The sequence below is a fragment of the Syngnathus leptorhynchus genome, chromosome 10 (assembly GCF_054491065.1).
Source record: "Syngnathus leptorhynchus isolate UIUO chromosome 10, UIUO_Slep, whole genome shotgun sequence".
Taxonomy (NCBI): domain Eukaryota; kingdom Metazoa; phylum Chordata; class Actinopteri; order Syngnathiformes; family Syngnathidae; genus Syngnathus; species Syngnathus leptorhynchus.
Window position 1 is genome coordinate 3,787,630 of NC_141204.1, and position 19,934 is coordinate 3,807,563.

The following is a 19,934-nucleotide window of genomic DNA, read 5'->3' on the forward strand; positions in this document are numbered from 1 at the left end:
CTAGTGGAGGTCATGGTAAGCGCTTTGAACTTGGAGGTAGATGAGATTGGAAATCTCACACGAGTGGAAACTCAATATCTCTGGCTACAATGGACGCCACCTGCCAGATTTATCGGTGAAAGAGGAGACATAACGACAATGATGTCATGCGTTAGAAGATTACACCAAAGGGGGGGGTCGTCAGAGAAACACAGAAGATATGTACATGATAGCTCAATCGATCGCTGGATAGTCAATAATAGGGTCAATAGGTCACAAAATGGAAAAATGTTCCGACAAGTAGTCACACAGCCTTAAAATGAACTGCACAATGCGTAAGGTTGATTGATTAATTGATTGATTGATAGATTGCATTTGATCAGAGCATCACCTTGACCGCTTTGAGGATACTGAACTCCCAGTGACCCCCACGCCCTCCTCTGTGAACATTTTTATTTCCCCCCCGTCACGGCCAAAGACGTAACTGACATCTCCTGCGCTTTCATCCGATGCCTTCAAGTCTCGTCCGTTTGATCATTTAACCGTGCGTCCGTCTGTCCATGGCTTCCTTTTTTCCGACGAGCTCTTCTCCTTTAAATGTTCTCCACGCTTCATTTCAAGCCCGCCAAGGCTAATATGATTTCCAGCTGAAATGAGCAACGTGCAAATGTGCCGAATCCCCGCCGGGCCGCCTCTTAAAGTCGACTCCATCATGTCGCGGTGGGCGTTGAATTTTTTTTTTTCTTCCTCCATCTCGAGCTGGAGGCGATTAAAAAGGGTCAAAGACAAATAAGTCCTTTAACATCCTCTAAATCCACCTGGATCTTTTAATTCTTTGTATTTTTTTCAATAGAAAATAAGAGAAAGTATTTTTATGGTTACCCACAATCAATTTTCGTCTTGATTAAAAAAAAAAAAAATTACCCTTTTTGAATCACATTTAAGGTGAACTTCATTTTGGGACTTTTACAGCATTAATGAAAAAAAAAAAAAGCTTCTTAAGGAATTGCTGGCGCTCATGACTCTGCAGCAAGAATACACTCAGCTTTTGTTCCCAATCCTCTTTAGCGAGTGTGTGCCAAGGCCAAAGAAGCAGATCATATGACTCACTCATGTTTTGTCGCCCACCTCGAGGGTCTTCGCCCCTTCCGTCAGACACCTGACCGAAGCCCGACCTTCTGCCTCGGCGTGATTCATAAATAGCAAACAAACACCTCCTACTGCCGAGTGGATGACGACTCAAAAGCGCAAGCATAAACAAGGCCGATTGCCTCGTAGCGATTGCTTCTGGCTTTTTTCAAGTGTGATGAATTGGTCCTTGCACTCCCACACCTGAGTGGGAAACTTGAATGATGCATTCAATGGAGGACTCAATGCGAATAGGAAATTGGAAATAGTGGAGCTCACATATTGGAGTTTTAGCTTTTAAGGTGCTGCATCAATTTTGTTAATAACACAGTTGATTGTTCTCAACCAAAATGGCAGATTTCCTATTCATGTTCAGGCCTGGCTTTATGAGGCTTTTTGTTTTTTTTTCTTCAGACTTGAAATATTACGTTGCTTAACTGCCATTGACGGCTAATTGATGTCATTTTAACTGGCCTGGCAGTGAATGGAATAAGGGGCTGAATTTTCAAAAAAATCCAAAGGATGCTACCAAAATAATTTTTTTGTAAAGCTACCCATTATAGAATTTTATTTTATTTTATTTACAACAAAAACTAAATGTAAATTCTCATCAACACTGCCACATTTGTTGGTGTTTTTGAGGGTGGGAAAGCTCACAAACGAATGAACCTATTGTTTGGTTCCTTCAAAAGAAAAACAAAAAACAATGCATCAATTAGAGGCGCACATGATCGTGGCGAGTTTATTTGCATATTTTTATAATGGTCTGATGAAGAGTGTGTGTGTGCAGTGTAGCGTGGAATGCTTCATTTCCAATTCATCCAATATTGAGCGGGTTACGTACAAGCACAGCGTCTCATCTCGTCACTGTCGAGGTTGATCTACATGACGGCTCACTTTCTCCGACATGAGAGGGAATGATTATTTCATATCTGCTCGTTAGGAGTGGGAGGGGGAGGGAGGGGGGGATGTGGAATATATTCGGTCACCAGCCGCCACTTTGATCCTCTCTTTTTATTCTCCATCCAGATGCTCTTAATACATTTTAATAAGTGGCCAACTGTTCAACTGTGCCATGCCCGGCATATGACCTCCATGGAGTTTTGACGGTAGTACATGACATATTAAACTTTGTGACCCCATCAGCATACAGTATGACAGCCAAAAACATCTTATTTAAAAAAAACAACAACGAAATAAATAGAAATTATTTGCATTTGCATTCAGATGTAGATTAAAGAACTGCAAATTGAATATAAAGTAATAATGAGGTCAGAAGTTTCGTCCAGTTAGTAAAGCTCAGAATTGAAAGCAAACATGATGAATCAGCATTTTCTTATTATGCCGCACACAATCGCGAATCGTCGCAATTTTACGAGGCACATCGGAAAATGTAATTTTTAAGGGGAAAAACTTCTAATGTTACAATCTCGCTTGTCTCGAAGAAGGAAAGAATATGTGGTAATGATTTCTTTTAAGCCAGCACATCTTTGTGGCTTTTTTTTTTTCCTCTTTGCAAATTGGGATCACTCCAGGCTACTTCGTTCCGTAGCACAACTGGGCTATAAAAATATTGGCGTACTATTACAGTGGAGCCTTGAGAAATTATTTAAAGCACGTGTGTTTAATTTGAATCACATTAGAGTTTTGCCACAAGGGAAGGAGAACTCAAAGTGTTAAACGTGCCTTTAAGGGGTGTGGCCTAAAATGTCTTGTTCAATTAATGACCGTGGCTCTCCTTGCCCACATCTGAGGACATCACAGGATTGCTCCTTTTTATTTGAACCAAAATGACGTCAATGTGTCTATGATTTAGTGCAGAGCGGATGTGCAGATATGCGTGGCGCATAAATGGGTCAAACCACCGTGTCCACTGGGAGGTAAATATACAAAGATGAGCTTTAATCCATTGGATTGAAGCTGCCTGCAGTAACTCAATTATACACACATCTGTTTCACTGCGCGCATACAGAAAGTGAAGTGGGCCAAAATTGCGCTGAGATTAGTCACTTATCCAAACTGCCGAGGGAAGGACGTGGATATCGTCACGTTTTTCTTTTTTTTTTTTGCTATGAATTCTAAATTAGTAAAACAAATGTATCCTTTGCCTAAAAAAAACAACAGTATTAAAAGTATTAAAAAAATTTTTTTCTTTTAATTAAAGTGCTACTTTTTAACTCCCACCTGCCTGGTCCGCAAATCACTCGAGAATTTTATTAAGGAAAGCTGACGTCTAATTCAGTTTTATCCATAAATATGCATTTGGCGACCTCCAGTGGTCAGAAGCTGAAGTGCTTCAGCTTGAATTCAATTGACCGCTAGATGTCGCAATATGTACATAAAACAAGTCACTGTTCATAAAGGTCCAACACGTTGACCTTTCTCTTCTAGCTTTATTACAAAATGGTTTGAATTCACATTTTCATTGTTAATCAAATCCAAAAACTGCATTTTCAATTCAATAAAAAAATTAACAAAAGGAACAACAAAGAAATCAAATTACAATTACTGTTTTATTCAAATAATTTACTACTAAGGAAATGTAAATACATGTCCATGTTGCATTTAGTATGTCAGTTATATAAGTCGGGTGTGTCTCCAATAACTTCCTCTTTTGCATACATGGGCTATAGGCAAATCAAATAAGATTGCTTAACAGCTAGTGCTTCACAAATAGTGCAATTAAACACAATTGTGTTTAATCACTTTTCACACCATCCCTGAAGCTCATTCTTGAAATCCATTTCTAACACTCTTCTCCCTCTGGATCTTATTTTACGAACCACGACGAGGGAAAGCCGTTTTGATCCCATCACTTTTCTCCTAAATACAAAAAACGGAAGATATTTATATCTTAAAAGCAGGGCAAAATTGACACGCTGTTTCTTTGACAAACAGGTAAGCGCTGTCAAAATGAATTGTTTAGGTGAAAAAATACCAAATCCACTCGTTTTGCCGGGGGAGAAAAACTAAAACCAGTGAAAACTGGCACTTCCTGCTGGCCCTGTTTTGGAGGAGAGGCCTTGACAGAAATAACACGACAGCACAAGTTAAACTCATGACGGTGGCGTGTGCGCTTAATCACATGTTTACAATGTGTGTGACAACGTTTGAGGTTTTGTTGCGGTGCCAGCAAATCTATTATGACGTCACGACAAAATGTCATTAACATCAGGTCACGTGGCATCAAATGAAATTGGGAGTTCAATTTGAAAATTAAATATCTTTGACAAAAAAAAAAGGAAAAGACGAGCATTGAGGAGATGATGGAAGGTTGAAGAAGAAAGTTTATTTGAAATGAAAGGCAGGAGACAACAGTTCTGTCGTTATTCGTGTCAGTGAGAAACAGTTAAGGACACAAGAGAGGAGGAAGATGCGAAAAGAAAAACACACGGCAATGACAAGGCAAGTCAGAAGAGAAAAAGACGCATGATTGACACAGTAAAGAGCATGCTGATTAATTTAGGAAATACTTTATCACGTCAGTTTTGCATTTCACCGTTTTTTCGGTTTGGTTTACACTTAACAGCATCATCATAAAATAGGAATAGATAGGCATGAAGTTCAATTTAGCTGGGGGGGGGGGGGGGGGGAGTGGGAAGGGTCTGGTGGTACGTGACTTTAATTTTATTCCGTGATTAACTGTCCTTGTGTGTTTACATGTTTGACCATTATCGTTGATTCAAATTATAATTATGAATTATACTGTCGCCTAGTGGTCAAGGCTGGCACTTCAGCATTATGTCCACAAATTGAATGCACAAAAATCACGATGCAAAAACGGTTGTATTTAATTACGTTAGCAGAATGTTTTCATATATTACAATATTTTATCATGATTTTGTCCATTTAAAAAAAATAACGTTATAAATGATGGGGGCTGGAATGGATTAAGATTAATCACATTTCTAATAGTTTTAAGGTCGCAATATATTCTGTGGGAACACGAATGCGTCAAATCTTGACATTTGCACAATAATACACAAGAACAGTAAAAAAAAAACAATAGGAAAGAAAGAAAAATGAATTACCTCGGCCTCAACACGGACACTGCCTCACTCTCCCGCCTCCGTGATGTCCTTCTGTTCAGCTTGTGTGACATCTGTGGACGCTTGTCCTCATAAATTCGAAATTTCCTCTGTCTTGATATCCTTTAAGGACTACAAGTTCAAATTAAACAATACAGTATTGAAATAAATACATTGTTTTTTTCTAGATTGTTTTGCAACCATTACTTGATATCAACTCCAATATATTTTTAGAAAAATCTTTTTAATTTGATTTATTTTTTTAAAGAAATGTGTGTGCACTGTACACCAAGGCAAAGTTATTAGTAGAAGATTTAGTTGGGAGTTTAACATTTGAAAATCCATCAAAACATTAGTATCCAATTATTTGATCATATTAATTTGAGGCTCTGACATGACTTCAGAGTGTTACACCAGGAGGAGTCACTGAAAGGCAGGTTGTGTAAAATCTGCCACAAAAGCCCAACTAACTATTTTTGTTGTGCCATCAGTGAACGAACCTGTGTGGTCTTCATCACAAGAAGCAGGATGTCACACTATGATCAGTGCCCCAATTTATTTTTTGTGAGTAGAGTCGAATAAAAAATGTGAGTAACACATTTTAAAAATGCATAGGCCCGTTTTTTTTGTACCGAGCTAGTGCTAACAAAGTTTAGCTAGCTGCCGTCTTCCTTTGAGCCCAGCTTTAGGGTCGCAAAGGATCGAGTTTCTGGTAAATTTCCACGGGAATTTAAGATGGGGACTTTTGGGTGACTGGTTAATCGTGGCCACGCCCCCCCCCACCAGTTTAACTCGAACAAGAGAAGAATTAAATAAAGAAAACGAAGGATTACATCCATCTATTCATGATCTGAACCAACTGGAATTTCGCAATCCTAATTCCAGAAAGGTTGCAAGTGTCCCTTCAGGGAACAAATGAAGTGAGGTAGAATGTTTTTTTTTTTTTTTTCTCGCCACCTCCATTTCACATTTTTGCTATCATTCCCTTGACACCTCCAAAGTTTTGAAAACTTGAACAAAGCGACTCTCCCGTCCGTCCCCCGGGCTACACCGAGCTCTCGTCCGGCCTGGCCGTCAGCTGAGTGCATTTGCGTTTCTCGAAGATCTTGTTGAGTTCCTCGGAAATGGACGAGCAATGCGGCGTGTCGCTTTGGGTGAGCAGCACGTAGCTGTTGCCGTTCATCCGTCGCAAGACGCTGGGCAGGGTGGCCGAGAACCCGTTGGAGAAGTTGTTTTCCGGCGTGACGGGCAGCGGAGGGGCCGGCGGCGGCGATGCTTTGTCGGCGTTGGGTGAGGTGTAAGCCTCGCCCGGGACGATTTGCAGGAATCCTCCTTCGTCGACGTTGCCGTTTGGCGGCTTGGAGACGCCGTTGTGGACGCCGTGACCGTTACTGGAGATGGTCTTTAACTCCAAGTGGGCGGACTTTCGTTGCTGTTTCCTTCGGTCTCTCTTCCCGCTCGGGTACGCCGCGGCCGCCGTGGGTAGCGAGTATTTCCCTCGGGTGCCGACCCGCAGGCAGAAGCCCAGGTAGAACAGCACCACGGCGAGAACCACGCACAGACTGCCCAGGATGGTGATGAGGGACAAATAGAGGGTTTCCATGTTCTTGGCGGAAAGCAGCTCCGGGTGCGGCATCCGAGGCGCCGGGGCCACCTCGGAGGGAGCGGGCGTCGACGTCGTGACGTAGAAGCGGCGGCGAGGGTTTTCCACGGGCGAAGAAGACGAGTCGGGAGAGACGGTGACGTTGTAGGTAACCACGGCGACCTGGATGTCGTTCTCCACGCCGTAGCAGGTGTAAAGGCCGCTTTGGTCTTGGCGGGCCCGGATGATGAGGAGGCCGTCGGTGCCGGTCCGGAAACCGGAGCTGAGGCCGTAGCCGTGTAGCTCCTGGCCGCCTAGCGTCCACAGCGGCGCGGCTAGGTTGGAGCTGAGCTCGCACTGCAGCAGCACGTCGTCGCCCACTCGAACCGAGCGGCTGCGCGTGGACACTTCTGGAAAAGGTTAGAAAAGTTGATTCATTACACATTCAAAAATTGTGATTCGGTACATAGCTTGAAAATCGCTAGCGATCGCTCATGTTTTTTTTAAACACAGGTAGGGCATGATACCTTTTGAAAAATATCCCGTGTCGACATTTTCCCCCTTCGTCAAAATTTCATCCAACAGTTCCTTGGCAGCCGGCGCATATTATAACATCAAAGTTTTAAACTTGTATTACTTTCAGCCATCTTATCACCTAGCACAGGCCAAAACAAGAAGCTGCCACATTTGATCAGATTGAAAGTGCAAGGAAGGAGTCAGCATTCCCCTGCCATGAATATCAAGCAGATCTCTCTCAGAACGGGATTAAAAGAACAGAGGAGAGCAGCGCGTGCATAATCAGCTTTCAAAAAAAAATAAAAATGGAGCCTCCATGCCCAACTATGCATTGTTTTTGGTTTGACTTTCATCACTCGTATTGATTGAGGGGGAAACTTTTGGGAGAATTCTACGTACCCGTTTGAGAGTCCTCACAGCCCCTGCTGCCTTGCTGGATGTCCTGGATCAACGTGGATCTTCGAGGGGGGGCGAGAAAACGACACATGAGTACAATGTAAATACATAAAAACATTTTTTGGGGGTGTGTGTTTTAAGATTCAATTGCTAAATCCGTACGTTTACGTAACGGGTTCTGGATTGTCTATATGCTAAATAGCAGTTTTGACTAAAGTTGAGCTAACCGATATGATCAGTAAAGTCCAAAAACAATTAGGTGGCTAGCGTTTCCAATTTTATTGGAAAACGGCTTGAAGTAAACAGCTGCACACTGTGTTTACTTTCAGCTCATGCTTGTTTCAGCCAACAGAGGGATTACGTAACTTCTCGGAAAAAGGGCGCTGTGACAGGGCACAGTGTTGTTTGAAGTGAGGCGAGAGGTGATAGGCGGCTTTTTTTTTTTTTTTTGATCACCTGATAAACACGCAAACAAGCATATCTGCCTATCCGCACACGTTTTCAATTTTGATCATTTGCTAGAAAGGATGTGCTCTGGCTTTGGTTAAAAACGGGAAGTTGCCCTGTTCTGAAATGCCTTGGAAAATGTGCTGACACACACAGTCGGAGAAAAAGCACGTACTTGTCTGTGGCCGCCATGACGTCCACGCATTGGTCCCCGCTCCAGGCGCAGTGGGGGTCCCTGGCGAAGATGCAGTCGTAGCAGGAGGGGTACCGACGGCAACTAAAAAGGGGCAGCTGCACTACGCCCGACGGGGAGCCCACGTATACGCTCGCCTGTTACGCAACAGATAAATAATAAACACGCGTGCATGTGTGTGTGGAGTAGACACACTTACCTGATCGACAGAGATGATCACATTGTCCACAGGCTGCGCTTTTTCAAAGAGCTGCAGCTCCTCGATGATGTGCAGCTGACCCTCCACGTGGACGGCCTTGTGCAGCCAGCCTTCATCTGAAAGGCACAAATGTTTCACATACATCTTCATATTGATCTAATAACATAAAAAAAAAAAACAATGACATAACATTTGCATTCTCTGGAGATGAAGCTAAAACGCCAAGCTGCTTCCCACCTGTTCCCATATACAACACATGGTACTCTTTCCCATCCAAGCCTTGGACGACATTCACGGCCATGCGAGTGTAGTCTGTGGTCCTCCTGAACAACAGGGGGCGGCGGTCGAAAGCCTGGACCTGCTGGGACATCAGCGGATGCCTTCGGACAAAGTTGAGCACGTCATCGGGTAGGGAGGTGGACACGTTGATGCCCCTGACCCTCGTGGTGTCTGTGATACACTGAAGGGGCACGAAAAATAGGGTGAAGAAAGTCCAAAATTGGGAAGACCTTGAAGGTTGATGCACTCGAAAGTCAAGGTGCCACTCGAGGTGTCCGTGTTTTTTTTTTTTTTTTTTTACCGTTCCAGGTCGTGGGTCAGGAATTTTTCCACTGTACTCCCTCCAGTTGGAATCCTGCCTCTCCATGTAAGGCCCTTGGAACGCCTTTTGGACATCAGACAGCGAGAAGCGACACAACGCAGACGCCTTTACGTTTTTCCTAACCCCCCCACCCCAAAAAAAAAAAAAAAAAGACAGAAACAAACACGCACATACATGCGGAGTGAGTGAGAGCAGAGGACATTGTGTGAGCAGCAACGGTGATAAAAAAAAAAAAAATGGCGTAACCATGGCGACCGTTGTAGAAGTACAGTAGATCAGTGGCGCACCTAGTTTAAAAGATGAAAATAACAAGATAAATGGCAAGAGGGAAGAGATGGGAAGGCGCGGGAGGAGTTCTAGCAGAGATGGAAGGAGCAGATTAGAGAGGAAGAGGAAAGACGTGAAGAAAACAGCACACAGCCCGGTACAACGGTTGATACACTTCCTCAAAAATTACAAAAATTGATAAATATAATACTCAAAACTCCCCAAAAACAGCTTTGTCAGTTTGGCAAATGTGTGCTATAAAGCTAAACAGAGAACAAATACAATGATAGGTTGCGTATTTAATCAAATCACATTAAATTGGTTTCATCAAAATCTGCTAGCTTAATGTGAACACATGCTATACATGGGCTAACAAAACTAGCGTCAACGTTGAGGCGGTAACTTTGAACACAAGATGATTTTTAATCGACTCTGTCGCATTTTTCTTTCCCGTCTTCGCCGTTTCATACTTTCCTCCCTTTGATCTCGCTCCGACTGTCTTAACAGATCAATTTCTCACTTCCCCGCGACTCACCAGCCCGGGCCGAAGATTGCGTAGAAGAGCGTGTCCTGCGGCGTGTCTCCGGGCACGAGGAAAACGCTGCGCAGCTCGTTGAAGTGGAGGTCGTACTCGGGCAGGGAGCACGTCAGCCGGGCCTTGAGGAAAGACGTCCAGCGTTTCTGGAGGGTCAGGAGGCCTCCTCGGTCGCCCTGAGGTGGAACAGGTGGAGGGAGAAGATCAGGGGAAAAAAAAAAAAATCCTGTCACCATCTTTGTTTCGTTAGCTGAGGCTTGGCTCACCTTGCAAATCCGAGCCACTCGCGCAACCCTTCCGTGGCCGCCGGAGGTGGCGTCGTGCTCCTGGCCGTACTCGGTGAAGAAGTAGTAGATCTTGTCGTCGTCGTCGCTCAAGCTCTCCCTCACCAATGTCGAGTCCACAAAGTTGGCGTCTGGAATGACCGAATGTGGAGAGTCAAGCAAAATGACTTGATACTGTATTTGATTCTTTGAACTCATTCAGTGCCATTGACGAAGAGGGTTAGGGTACTTTTACTTTTAGAGTATTCTGGACTACTTGGCAGTACTGGGAAGAAGCATTTTTCATTCCCTGTCGAGGAGACCCAATTATATCCTCGGCTCATGTTTATGCATGGGGTCCCAGAAATGCCACTGACACAAACACGATCCCACTTGTTAGAAAACAAGCATTAAGATGCACGGCTCGATATTTAGATTTCACTCAGTAGGTTGGCAAGAATTCAATGAAATAGAGACAAGCGCTGCAAGCGTTTAAAAAATAAATCGATAAATCGAGGCGTCTCACCATTTAACCATCGCGTGGGAGCGTCCTCGGTCTTCAGAGTGGGAGAGTTGCGGCGGATATCGGGGAAGCTTCGAAACTCATATTGGGAAGCGGTAAAGAGCTCCTGGTCTGAGAGGAAACCAAAGTTACTTTTTTTTTTGACAGGTATTGGTCGAAAGTCCCTACCAACGATGAGGCCGGTGTATCCCGTTGTCGGGCTGTAGGGACATTTGTCTCGGCCTTCTTCGGGCGGCGACATCTCAAATTTCTCAACATCCTGTAACAAAAAAAACAAAAACAAAAAAGAATTGTGAACCTCCAAAATTGAGCACAATCCACTTTTTTTTCATAGGATATAATGTAACAGGAATTAAATCAAATTCTATTTTATATCGATATATTTTTTAGACTCTGGCTCTCCTTTCCCACCCCAGGCGGCATTACATTGAGCATACGTAAAAAAATCAAATGAAAAAGTGCTAAATAAAGCTACATTTTCTCTAAGTCACTTATTAATTCCCTCCTTAAAGCTTTATGTTGGCATAGCAACAAGACACCTGGGTCTGCGGCCTTGTCGATATCAAGGCTGGAATACAAACGCAGATCAGCGGCAAGCTGGCCTTGTGAAGCTCAAGGTTAGGAACATCAGATTAAAAAAAAAAAAAAATGCAATTGATAGAATGCTGAAAAGAAATGTAGTGTCTGAACATACAATATATGCACACAGAGGACTGAAGGCGTGCGTTCCGCACATGTACAGGTGCGTGGAGTTGAACCTCTGGAGGAAGCGGATGTGATTGAAACACTCCGTCTGTTGGAAGCAAAAGAGGATTGAGTGAGGTTATAAATACAAAACAAAAAGAGGGAGAAGTTAAATGTCCAACCTTGTTGTCTTTCCCCTTGAGAAGACACTGACGTTTTTGCTCGGGGGAGGCCTCCCACTCGATCTGATGTAACAAAAATGCACAATCAGACACGACAGTTGGTTTCATCGCACTGTTGTATAAATCAGTGGTTGTCAACCGGTGGTCCCCGGCCCTTTAGTGGTCCGTGGTGTTATGGCAGGTGGTCCGCAAAATTGGAAATGGAAAACCATTGTAACATTTAAAAAAGAAAAGAAAAAAACAATAAAATTGATATTTTTTACAATTGATTGATTACGATTGTTATTATTACTATTTTTATTTTTCATTTTATTAATTTTGTGAATTATTTACCCATCCAAATTATGTCAAATGCAGCTGAAGTTCCCAAAATGCAAATAAATAGGCTGGATAGATCTATCCTCCTTAAGTGCAAAATAAAAAAAAATATTCCACCAAAGCAGTGGTCCTCAAGTTGCTTCTTCACCCCTGGTGATAAATGATGACTTTTTTTTTTTTTTTTGGCCCTATCATCAAGCTTAAACGCAAAAGCAGCCTTAAAAAGACGGACGGCCTGGACGTGAACAAATCAACTCACAATGTGTGCAGGAGCGGTTGAGATGTCAGCAGCATTGAGCACAAACGCCGCCCCTCGAGCCCCAACGTAGAGGCGCTGGCTGTCAGCCTCTAGCAACATGGTGCTGTAGTTGACGGCTGAGGAGCTGAAGTGCTTGCAGCCCTGAAGACCTGTGGGCACACGTGGGATTTGTTCACAGCCATGCAGAAAAAAAAAAAAAAAAAGATGCAATCACACAGAGGTGGAGAGCCAATGACATTTTCACTGCTATATTCATCATCAAGTTTAATCACAAGTATGTAGGAAGCCATCTCTGAACGTACTGCGGAATAGTAGAAGGACTTTGGTTACCTTCCATTATATTGCTCTCTATTCAATTTCCACTGAAGCTGCAATGAAAAAGTCAGCCCGGCTAAGAAATAAGGCATAACTTCGGATTTGTATATAGCACTCCACGGAAATAAAATGAAAAGAGGCTTTTCTGCAGCCTGTATGTAAGAGCAAACAATATGGTGTAATGAGGTCTTTGAGAGTACAAAGAAAAGAGAGACGGCGTACGGCGTATAGTTGAAGGTTCTCACTTGTAAGTCCTGCAAAGTCGCCCCCGGGGGGCTTGCGTAAGCACGACGGACCCTCGATCAGGGTGCCACTTGAATTGTGTAAACATGACACCGCAGCTGCCTCTGGGCTTTTTGTAACAGCAACACGCAACGGACGTTGATGGTGAGAATGTTTTAGGAGCGGGAGCAGATGAAAAAAAAAAGTACAAAAGTATTGCTGTTATATAAAAAAGACGGTCTAAATAATGAGATGGAGTGTCACTGTAAATGTAAACAATAATAGTCTGGGAAAAAAAACCAGTTGTGGCAGTTCTTCCTTTGAATTATCTCTCGAGAAGCACTGTGATGTTTTTAGCACGGAATTGTTTCTTCAGTGTCTCGAAATCAAATCGTCTGTCCATACTGAAATGAATGGATATGCCATTAATCCGTTCCACGTCCTTAAATAAAAATGTTTGTAAGACAAAAAAAAAAAAGGACTATACCATAATGTACTTATAAGAAATGCTAGCATTAAGCTAAACGGACGTTTGATTTTCAGTTTGACGGTCAACTCTTGAATTTGTACCAACGTGCTTGAAATGCGTTCCTCGTCTTTAGCCACAGTAACTCGGGATTGACTTGTGACTTGCGCATTTCTGACTTCCTCCCACCTCAGCTGACATGTCGCGTTTCATTTCTGCTGGCTGATTGTGTGCCAACTCCCTCTCAGCGGGAGGAGGAGGAGTATTAGCGGATGGCTGCGTGGGATTTCCTGGACAATAACTTTGCCTACGTGAGCGTGCACGCTATGAGCGGCTCACCGTGGGCGAACACAATGCTCCGTAGCCGAGACGATACCTTGAAGATTCCGCTGTGAGATTACGGAATCAAAGCAACCTTCGATTGTTGAATCAAAATCAAACTTTTGTTTTTACATTGGAAAAACAATGATGAACCTTTTTTGACAGTTTTATTTAGCTGAATCTTCATTTTGGTCAATTTTCCTGTACTGGCAATTTAAAATAATGATCTGATTTTGAATCTACGGATGAAATTGAAAAGTAAATCGACAAATTTATCGAGTATTACGAAAAACAACGGTAGCCTAGCATTAAGCTAGCCGGCATTCGTCACTTATGTGGCTCTGTTATGGTGCTGTAGAAATTTCATCAAGTAAAAGTAAAAAATTTTGATATTTTCATATGTAAAGGGAAACAAAAGCGAACACAATTGCACTGTGAGATAAAATTTGGTCAAGGTTACATTCACGTCATACGATGAGGTAATAACAAGCTGAGGCACGTAGTAGTTGCTGCATACAAGATTGGAGGTGAAAGGGTACATTTTGATACGCTGTTGGGGAAAAAAAAAGAAAAAGATGACATCATCCCAAGATACCTGGAGGTAAAGGTTATAGCTGTGCATCAAAATATGGTACTTTTGTAGAATACTAAATTCATCACCAGTGGTGACGTTGGAAGAATGTCAACAGTCATACAAAACGTGTGGGCTAGATTTGGTTTTTTTTTTTCCTCAGTGTTTTTGGATGAACAACCCACAGTGCAAACAAACCAGATGATTTAATCACCTGGCTGGTGGTCTGTACCTTCATTAGGTTGCTAAGATACAAAAGTGGCTAGATGACAGGGATGACGCCATTTCCATGTAAAAGACTTTTTGACCTCGAAAGTGAGCACTAATGAATTTAAAGTAAGAGCAATGAATAGAAAACTAAAGCTGCTCTTGATGCAGCTCAGGTGAGATAACTTTGCCTTACTAAAGTGTCTTAGCTTAATGCTAACAGCCAATACAAAATTCCATAGATATGGCTAATGAAACTAGCATTAAAGTTGCAGTCGTTAAAACGGTCATAAAAACGGATGTTCGAACAGATTCTTTTATTTACGATCTTCGCGTTATACTGCCGCCTAGTGGCTAAAGCGTGCATTCCGGATGGACTGGCAAATATTTATTGAATTAAAGTCTGAAATAATGCAATAAAAATGGTCTAATTTTTTTACGTTATATTTAACGATGTTATTACTAGCGTACTGGTTTTATTGGAGGCTGAAAAAGAATAACGGCAAAGTGATAAAATTATGTATCGGCACAGGTGTCAACATCGAGCGCGACGGTCGTCATGGTAACAGCACCTCCCTCCAAAAAAATGTCAAAGCGCCGTCAGTCTCTGCGGGGATCCGAGCGGGAGGACTTTGAGAGACCAAGTGCCACGGGCGATATGACAGACAGCGCGTATATAAAAGTCAATAGAACGACGCCGTTAATACTGGCGGGAAGATGTCGCCATGTGGGGAACACAAAAAAAAAAGGAGAGAAGAGAAACAGTTTAAGAAAATAAAGAAAGCTAACGACATGAAGTAAAAAGACCACAGAAAAAATGTTGAATCTCACACTGTTCGAAATATCGATGTATATTCCACTCTTCCACCCAAAAACTGTTTTGCAATTCGATAAGGAAAAGCAGCACAATTAGACTTCATAAAAAAATACAATAATGCATCATTAAAATGAATTTTTAAAATGTGCCACTCGGGAGTGACAAATATCCCGAGACAACTCTTGTTGCATCTCGTCGGTACGACACTAATATCAGTTATTTGTTGCAGAGAATAACAATTTCATTGTTTGTCAACATGTTACTGCACCGTTTGTGTTCAATTTGCTGTCTATACCTCAACATGGATGCTATTTAGCATTTGCATTCAGCTTACAATTTTTTTTTTTTTTGAACAACAAAATGAATAATTCTCTTTGTTTTAATGTTGTCAGTCACCTTCCACTCCCGGGCGTGGCTATAAACAGAACGGGTGTACCGAATGTCGTGGTTAATGATGGTTAATGAGCACCTTTGGATGATTGAGTGAGACAAAACACGCTTACTGTTCTTCAAGACGGTGACACGCGGAGTCACGTCGAGATCCAGCGGCGGTCTGAATGGGTAGGCGGCCGCCACGCACACACAGAAGTTAACCAGCAGCAGGAGCCGCAGTGATGAGGAGCGGGCCGCCTTCATCTCCACACACACACACACACACACACACACACACACACACACACACACACACACTCAGTGAGCAGGATGCATGCACCAGTGAAAAAGCTCACACAAACATATTCACACACTCGCTACCTGGTTCACTGCAAGGACCTGAAAGAAAAGAAGAAAATGAATCATTAGAATAATTAAAAGAAGTATTTTGCTCCAAAATAAATAGGAATTGTTTCTAAATAATCATATGAAATGATATATAACTCATAATAATGACTAATAATTGTCTCACAAAGTCACAGGAGTCCGACAAGCCCGCAGGTGTGCTTGTGTAAATACTGAATGTGCTCCTTTGACTTTTCAAATATGCAAACAACAGCAGGGCAGAGGTGTGTAACCTGTCTCACAATATCTCGCATGGCCCAGCTAAGGTATTTTGCATAACGTATTAGCATTTAGCTAGCAGACTTTCATTAAGCAAACGGTGTGGTTTGATTGAAAATTTTGCTGTTTAAATATACAGTGTTGCATATGATGTCGTTTTTTTTTTATGGTTGTTTGTGTTGCTCTGCGTGTGTTAAAGTAGCAGTTGAGATTTATGATTATTGTCATATCTATGCTAATTTCCTTTAGTCTCATGTATTTAAAAAAAAAAAAAAAAGTGTGGTATTTCTCAGCCAATTTTGGAAATGACCAAATCAACCAAAATGACTGATTTCCTGTTTATATTCAGGCGGGGGCTTATTGGGACTTATCACGACTATGCAAAGTTATATCTTGATGTCTCGCAAATATAATGCACATCGAGTCCGCCAATTCCGACAGTCGTGTCGTTGAGCTCGTGACGGACTTTCACCCCGAGAGTTGGCAATGAAAAAGGTGCCAGTTGGCGCTACAGGTTCATCTTAAGCTCCTTTGATCGGGTTGCGGGGGGGGGGGAGACGCGGCGAGGAGCCCTTTAGGAGTCATTTATCTGGCTCGTGCAAATGACTGTCAAGGCCTCTCCATGCTTTCAGACGGCCCGGTTCATCAGTCTACCAAAGTGGTGCTGATGTGGTCTTAAAAGAAAATAGGAGAGGCTTTCACACAAGTACAAAACAAAGAAGAGGCGGAAGCTACGAGTCAGCTGGGTAAAATATTGTCTGAAACGCCGACAGTACCTGGGATGAACTCCTTGCTAAGTTCGCTACATTTAAATAGAGCTCGGATTTACACAGACGATTACCATTTTAAAAGCTGAAAAAAAAAAAAAAAATACGATAAGGCGACTTCATCAACAGTACAAAAAAAAAAAAAAAAAAAAGACTTGACTCTCTTTGTTTAAACTTGTACCAAGGCATGTGTGTCTTTGTGAAACAACTAGAAGAAAAGACGACAGTCAAAGGCATGGCGCGATTTTAATAAGCCTTCTTTGTTTGACTCGGCAGTTTTTGTTTGTATTGAGTCTATAGACTTTGTGAGACAAAAAGACAGCGGCAGTTGAGGATGAGTCGCTTTTTCTTTGGCTTCAGCAAAAAATGACTAAATTGTGTGTCGTCGTTTGGAGTCAGGGAACAAGGATGCAATTAATATTCAATAGGAGAATAGAAACATTGTACCATGGAACACACAGCACAAACATAACCCGTGTGGAGTTCATTCAACTGTGTCGCCAGTCGTGAAATTTCCACACTAACTCCATTCTCAATGGTTGCGGCCTGGTTTAATCGCTGTAATAATGAGTTTATCCAAAGAATTTATTTTCTTCCTCACAGTACACCTTCAAGAATGTGTATGTTGTCTTTTTATCCAATCAGATTAAAGTTTTTGTGTTGCCATGTCAGCCTAATCTGCCCTTTAAAATCAGTACTGTTGGTGCATGATACTAAATACTAAAAGTGAAAATTTTGCAGAACCAATCACATTTTAAAATCATCACACAGGATGCTGTCCGCTGATTGGTTGGTCAGAGCAAACTTATTCTGTTTTCCATCTGCACACATGAATAAATTTAATCATCAACATCTCGAGTGAATATTTTATTTCTGAACTGCAGAAGGAAGTCGGCGACAACCCGAACAGACATGCAAATACAGAAAAGTGAGGCAAGAACGGAGAAACTTGAGTCAGGCAGAGGTTAACCGGTAGTACAAGAATTATTCACTACTTGCAAAACAGCATCTTATCGTGAAGTTAGTGGATTTGACTTCTATGGGATCACAAGTCAAAAGGAAAATAAGAGTCCATAACAACTCAGACACTTTAGTGGGCCACCAAACTGATGGGGCGAACCAAAATTGGGCCCCGCTCCTTGGGTTTGACACCTGTGCTTTAAGTTTTTTTTTTTTTTCCCCCTCGCCCACGCACACAGATAACATGTGATAGTAATTCAAAATACTGGTTCCAGTAGATTAGATCACACACACTGATTGAATGATAAACTAACATATATGGAGGCAAGAAAAATAAAAACTTATTAATCATCATTAGAGAAGAAATTTGAAAGTCTTACCTTAATCAGGTAGAAATCGTGAAGAAAGCAGGAAATAGTCTTCCTTGTGCTGTTTATTGCAAGTGGACTTTAGACCTACATTTCAGAAGCGACTAAAAGGGAAGAAAGACTAAGCGAGCCATACCCGCCCACGCCGTTCACATTTGTACCTTCTAAAAAAACAACAACAACTCGGACTTCTTGATAGTTCACTTTAAACGATAAAAGCCGCTGCCCGGCGAAGCGGCGTCGTCCTCGGTGCGGCAGAGTGCGAGTGAGCTTGTTGCGAGTGGACGAGAGATTTAAAAAAAAAAAAAAAAAAAGGGTGCACTCGAGCAACCTGTCTAAAACCTGTGTGAGAGGAGCAGCAGTGACACCTGCAGGACTTTTGAAGAACTGCAAGCTAAATAATCAACTTTATTAGGTTTGCAAGTTTTGTACATTCTCAAAAATCAGTGACATCTGCATTCTTGTGCAGGGTGATATAAAATAGTGCTTTGGCACCATTGTGTGGTATCTTTGGGTTTTCTGATGCTTTAATCATACAAGTGTAAAAACAAATAAATTCTCAACAATCCTAAATGCTGTTTTATTGATGTTACTAATTACTGTGGCTTTGCAAAAAAAATGCTGACTCAGTGATGAAGGGATACAAATGCAGACAAAACGTTACCCGATGAGTCGGAATGTTGCACCAAGAATATCTGAGAAAAAAACTCATTGGGACTCGACTGTACTGCAGCATTCCACCTCGAGCTGTTTGCAGACATAAGAAATACTGCTGTGCTGATGGAGCAGATCCAAGATCCAAATCATTGAGTCTGTCTTGATATCTAATGAGTAAGTCTGGAAGGCACAGAGATCCGATTGAAATACCCTAAGGGGGACGAGGACAGACTCCCCCCCCCCCTAATCTCCTGGCCAACGATGGATTGGATCTAAATTTGCATGAATGGTTAGCCTGGAGGTCTTTCACATTGGCTATAGTCATTTGGGGATGACACAATCTGATAAAAAAAGACAATTTGTATTGAATGAGTTAAAAAAAAAAAAAAAATCAATAAAACGTTAAGAGTTAATCAAGTTGCGCATTCTGCTGTGCCCACCTTGGCCACCAGGGTGAAGAATGCAGCTCTACAAAGCAATTAGCATATTCTGGTGTGGCCACCAGGGGGCAGAATGTAGCTCTACAGACAAAGTAATGTTCAATTTCATGTGAAAAATAATTTCAAACAGATTTTAATTAAGAGTTTCATAGACCACATTCAACTTCACTCATTTGAAACAGATTTAAAAAGTGATCATAACCTTGTAGACCATGACGTGGAAATCTTGAGTAAAAGGAAACCAAAAGGCTTTGCGTGGTACAAAGTATTTTTATTATAAATGTTGAAAATACTACAGTACATTTGAGGGTATACTTGGTAGACAGCATACGGAAACATAGTAACAAAAATAAATATATCCGCACTGTGAGATATGCATGGCTAAGTATTAGTAAGTAGTCCAGTCTGATAGATTTGACCGAGAATGTCTGAATTAGGAAAACATGGGTAGTCATCTTATAGTTAACTTGGTATTTGTGGTCATCCGCTGGACCTGTCACTGTACTTTTTTTTTTATTAGCAGGCGAACGGCCGAGAATTGGGAGTCATCTTTATTTCTATGGCGTCAAACCACTAGTTTGCGACTAAGGAGCATATGTATACAAATAGTGGCATCGGAACCAAAACAAATGAATGAAAATTTATTTAAATATTCTTGATGTTCATTAAACAGATCAATGCTCAAACTGCGGCGATATTCTGTCATCGGCCACAAGAAAAATTCATC

General features: G+C 41.9%; 1 protein-coding gene across 2 annotated transcripts; it reads right to left on the bottom strand.

Moving 5' to 3' along the window:
• Window positions 1-3,480: 3,480 nt before the first annotated feature.
• sema4ga (sema domain, immunoglobulin domain (Ig), transmembrane domain (TM) and short cytoplasmic domain, (semaphorin) 4Ga) lies at window positions 3,481-18,395 on the bottom strand. 2 transcript variants are annotated; one of them, XM_085922129.1, is made up of 16 exons: window positions 18,123-18,395; window positions 15,773-15,790; window positions 15,523-15,649; window positions 12,101-12,249; window positions 11,524-11,586; window positions 11,352-11,450; window positions 10,826-10,916; window positions 10,661-10,768; window positions 10,138-10,286; window positions 9,872-10,047; window positions 9,049-9,187; window positions 8,706-8,928; window positions 8,469-8,584; window positions 8,252-8,406; window positions 7,633-7,691; window positions 3,481-7,127 (listed from the first exon to the last, which is right to left on the bottom strand). In XM_085922129.1, the coding sequence occupies exons 4-16, from the start codon at window positions 12,197-12,199 to the stop codon at window positions 6,181-6,183; spliced, it is 2,424 nt and encodes an 807-aa protein (XP_085778255.1). In that variant the 5' UTR covers window positions 12,200-12,249; window positions 15,523-15,649; window positions 15,773-15,790; window positions 18,123-18,395; the 3' UTR covers window positions 3,481-6,180. The 2 variants fall into 2 exon arrangements, with proteins under 2 accessions (XP_085778255.1, XP_085778254.1); XM_085922128.1 differs by having other exon boundaries at window positions 15,523-15,655.
• Window positions 18,396-19,934: the final 1,539 nt, after the last annotated feature.

Coding starts and splice junctions, on each gene's coding strand:
- sema4ga (XM_085922128.1), bottom strand. CDS start 15,655: ATGAAGGCGGCCCGCTCCTCATCACTGCGGCTCCTGCTGCTGGTTAAC. Junction 8,929..9,048: donor CTGACCCACGACCTGGAACG/GTAAAAAAAAAA, acceptor GTGCCCCTTCAG/TGTATCACAGACACCACGAG. Junction 7,128..7,632: donor CTGTGAGGACTCTCAAACGG/GTACGTAGAATT, acceptor AACCTTTTCCAG/AAGTGTCCACGCGCAGCCGC.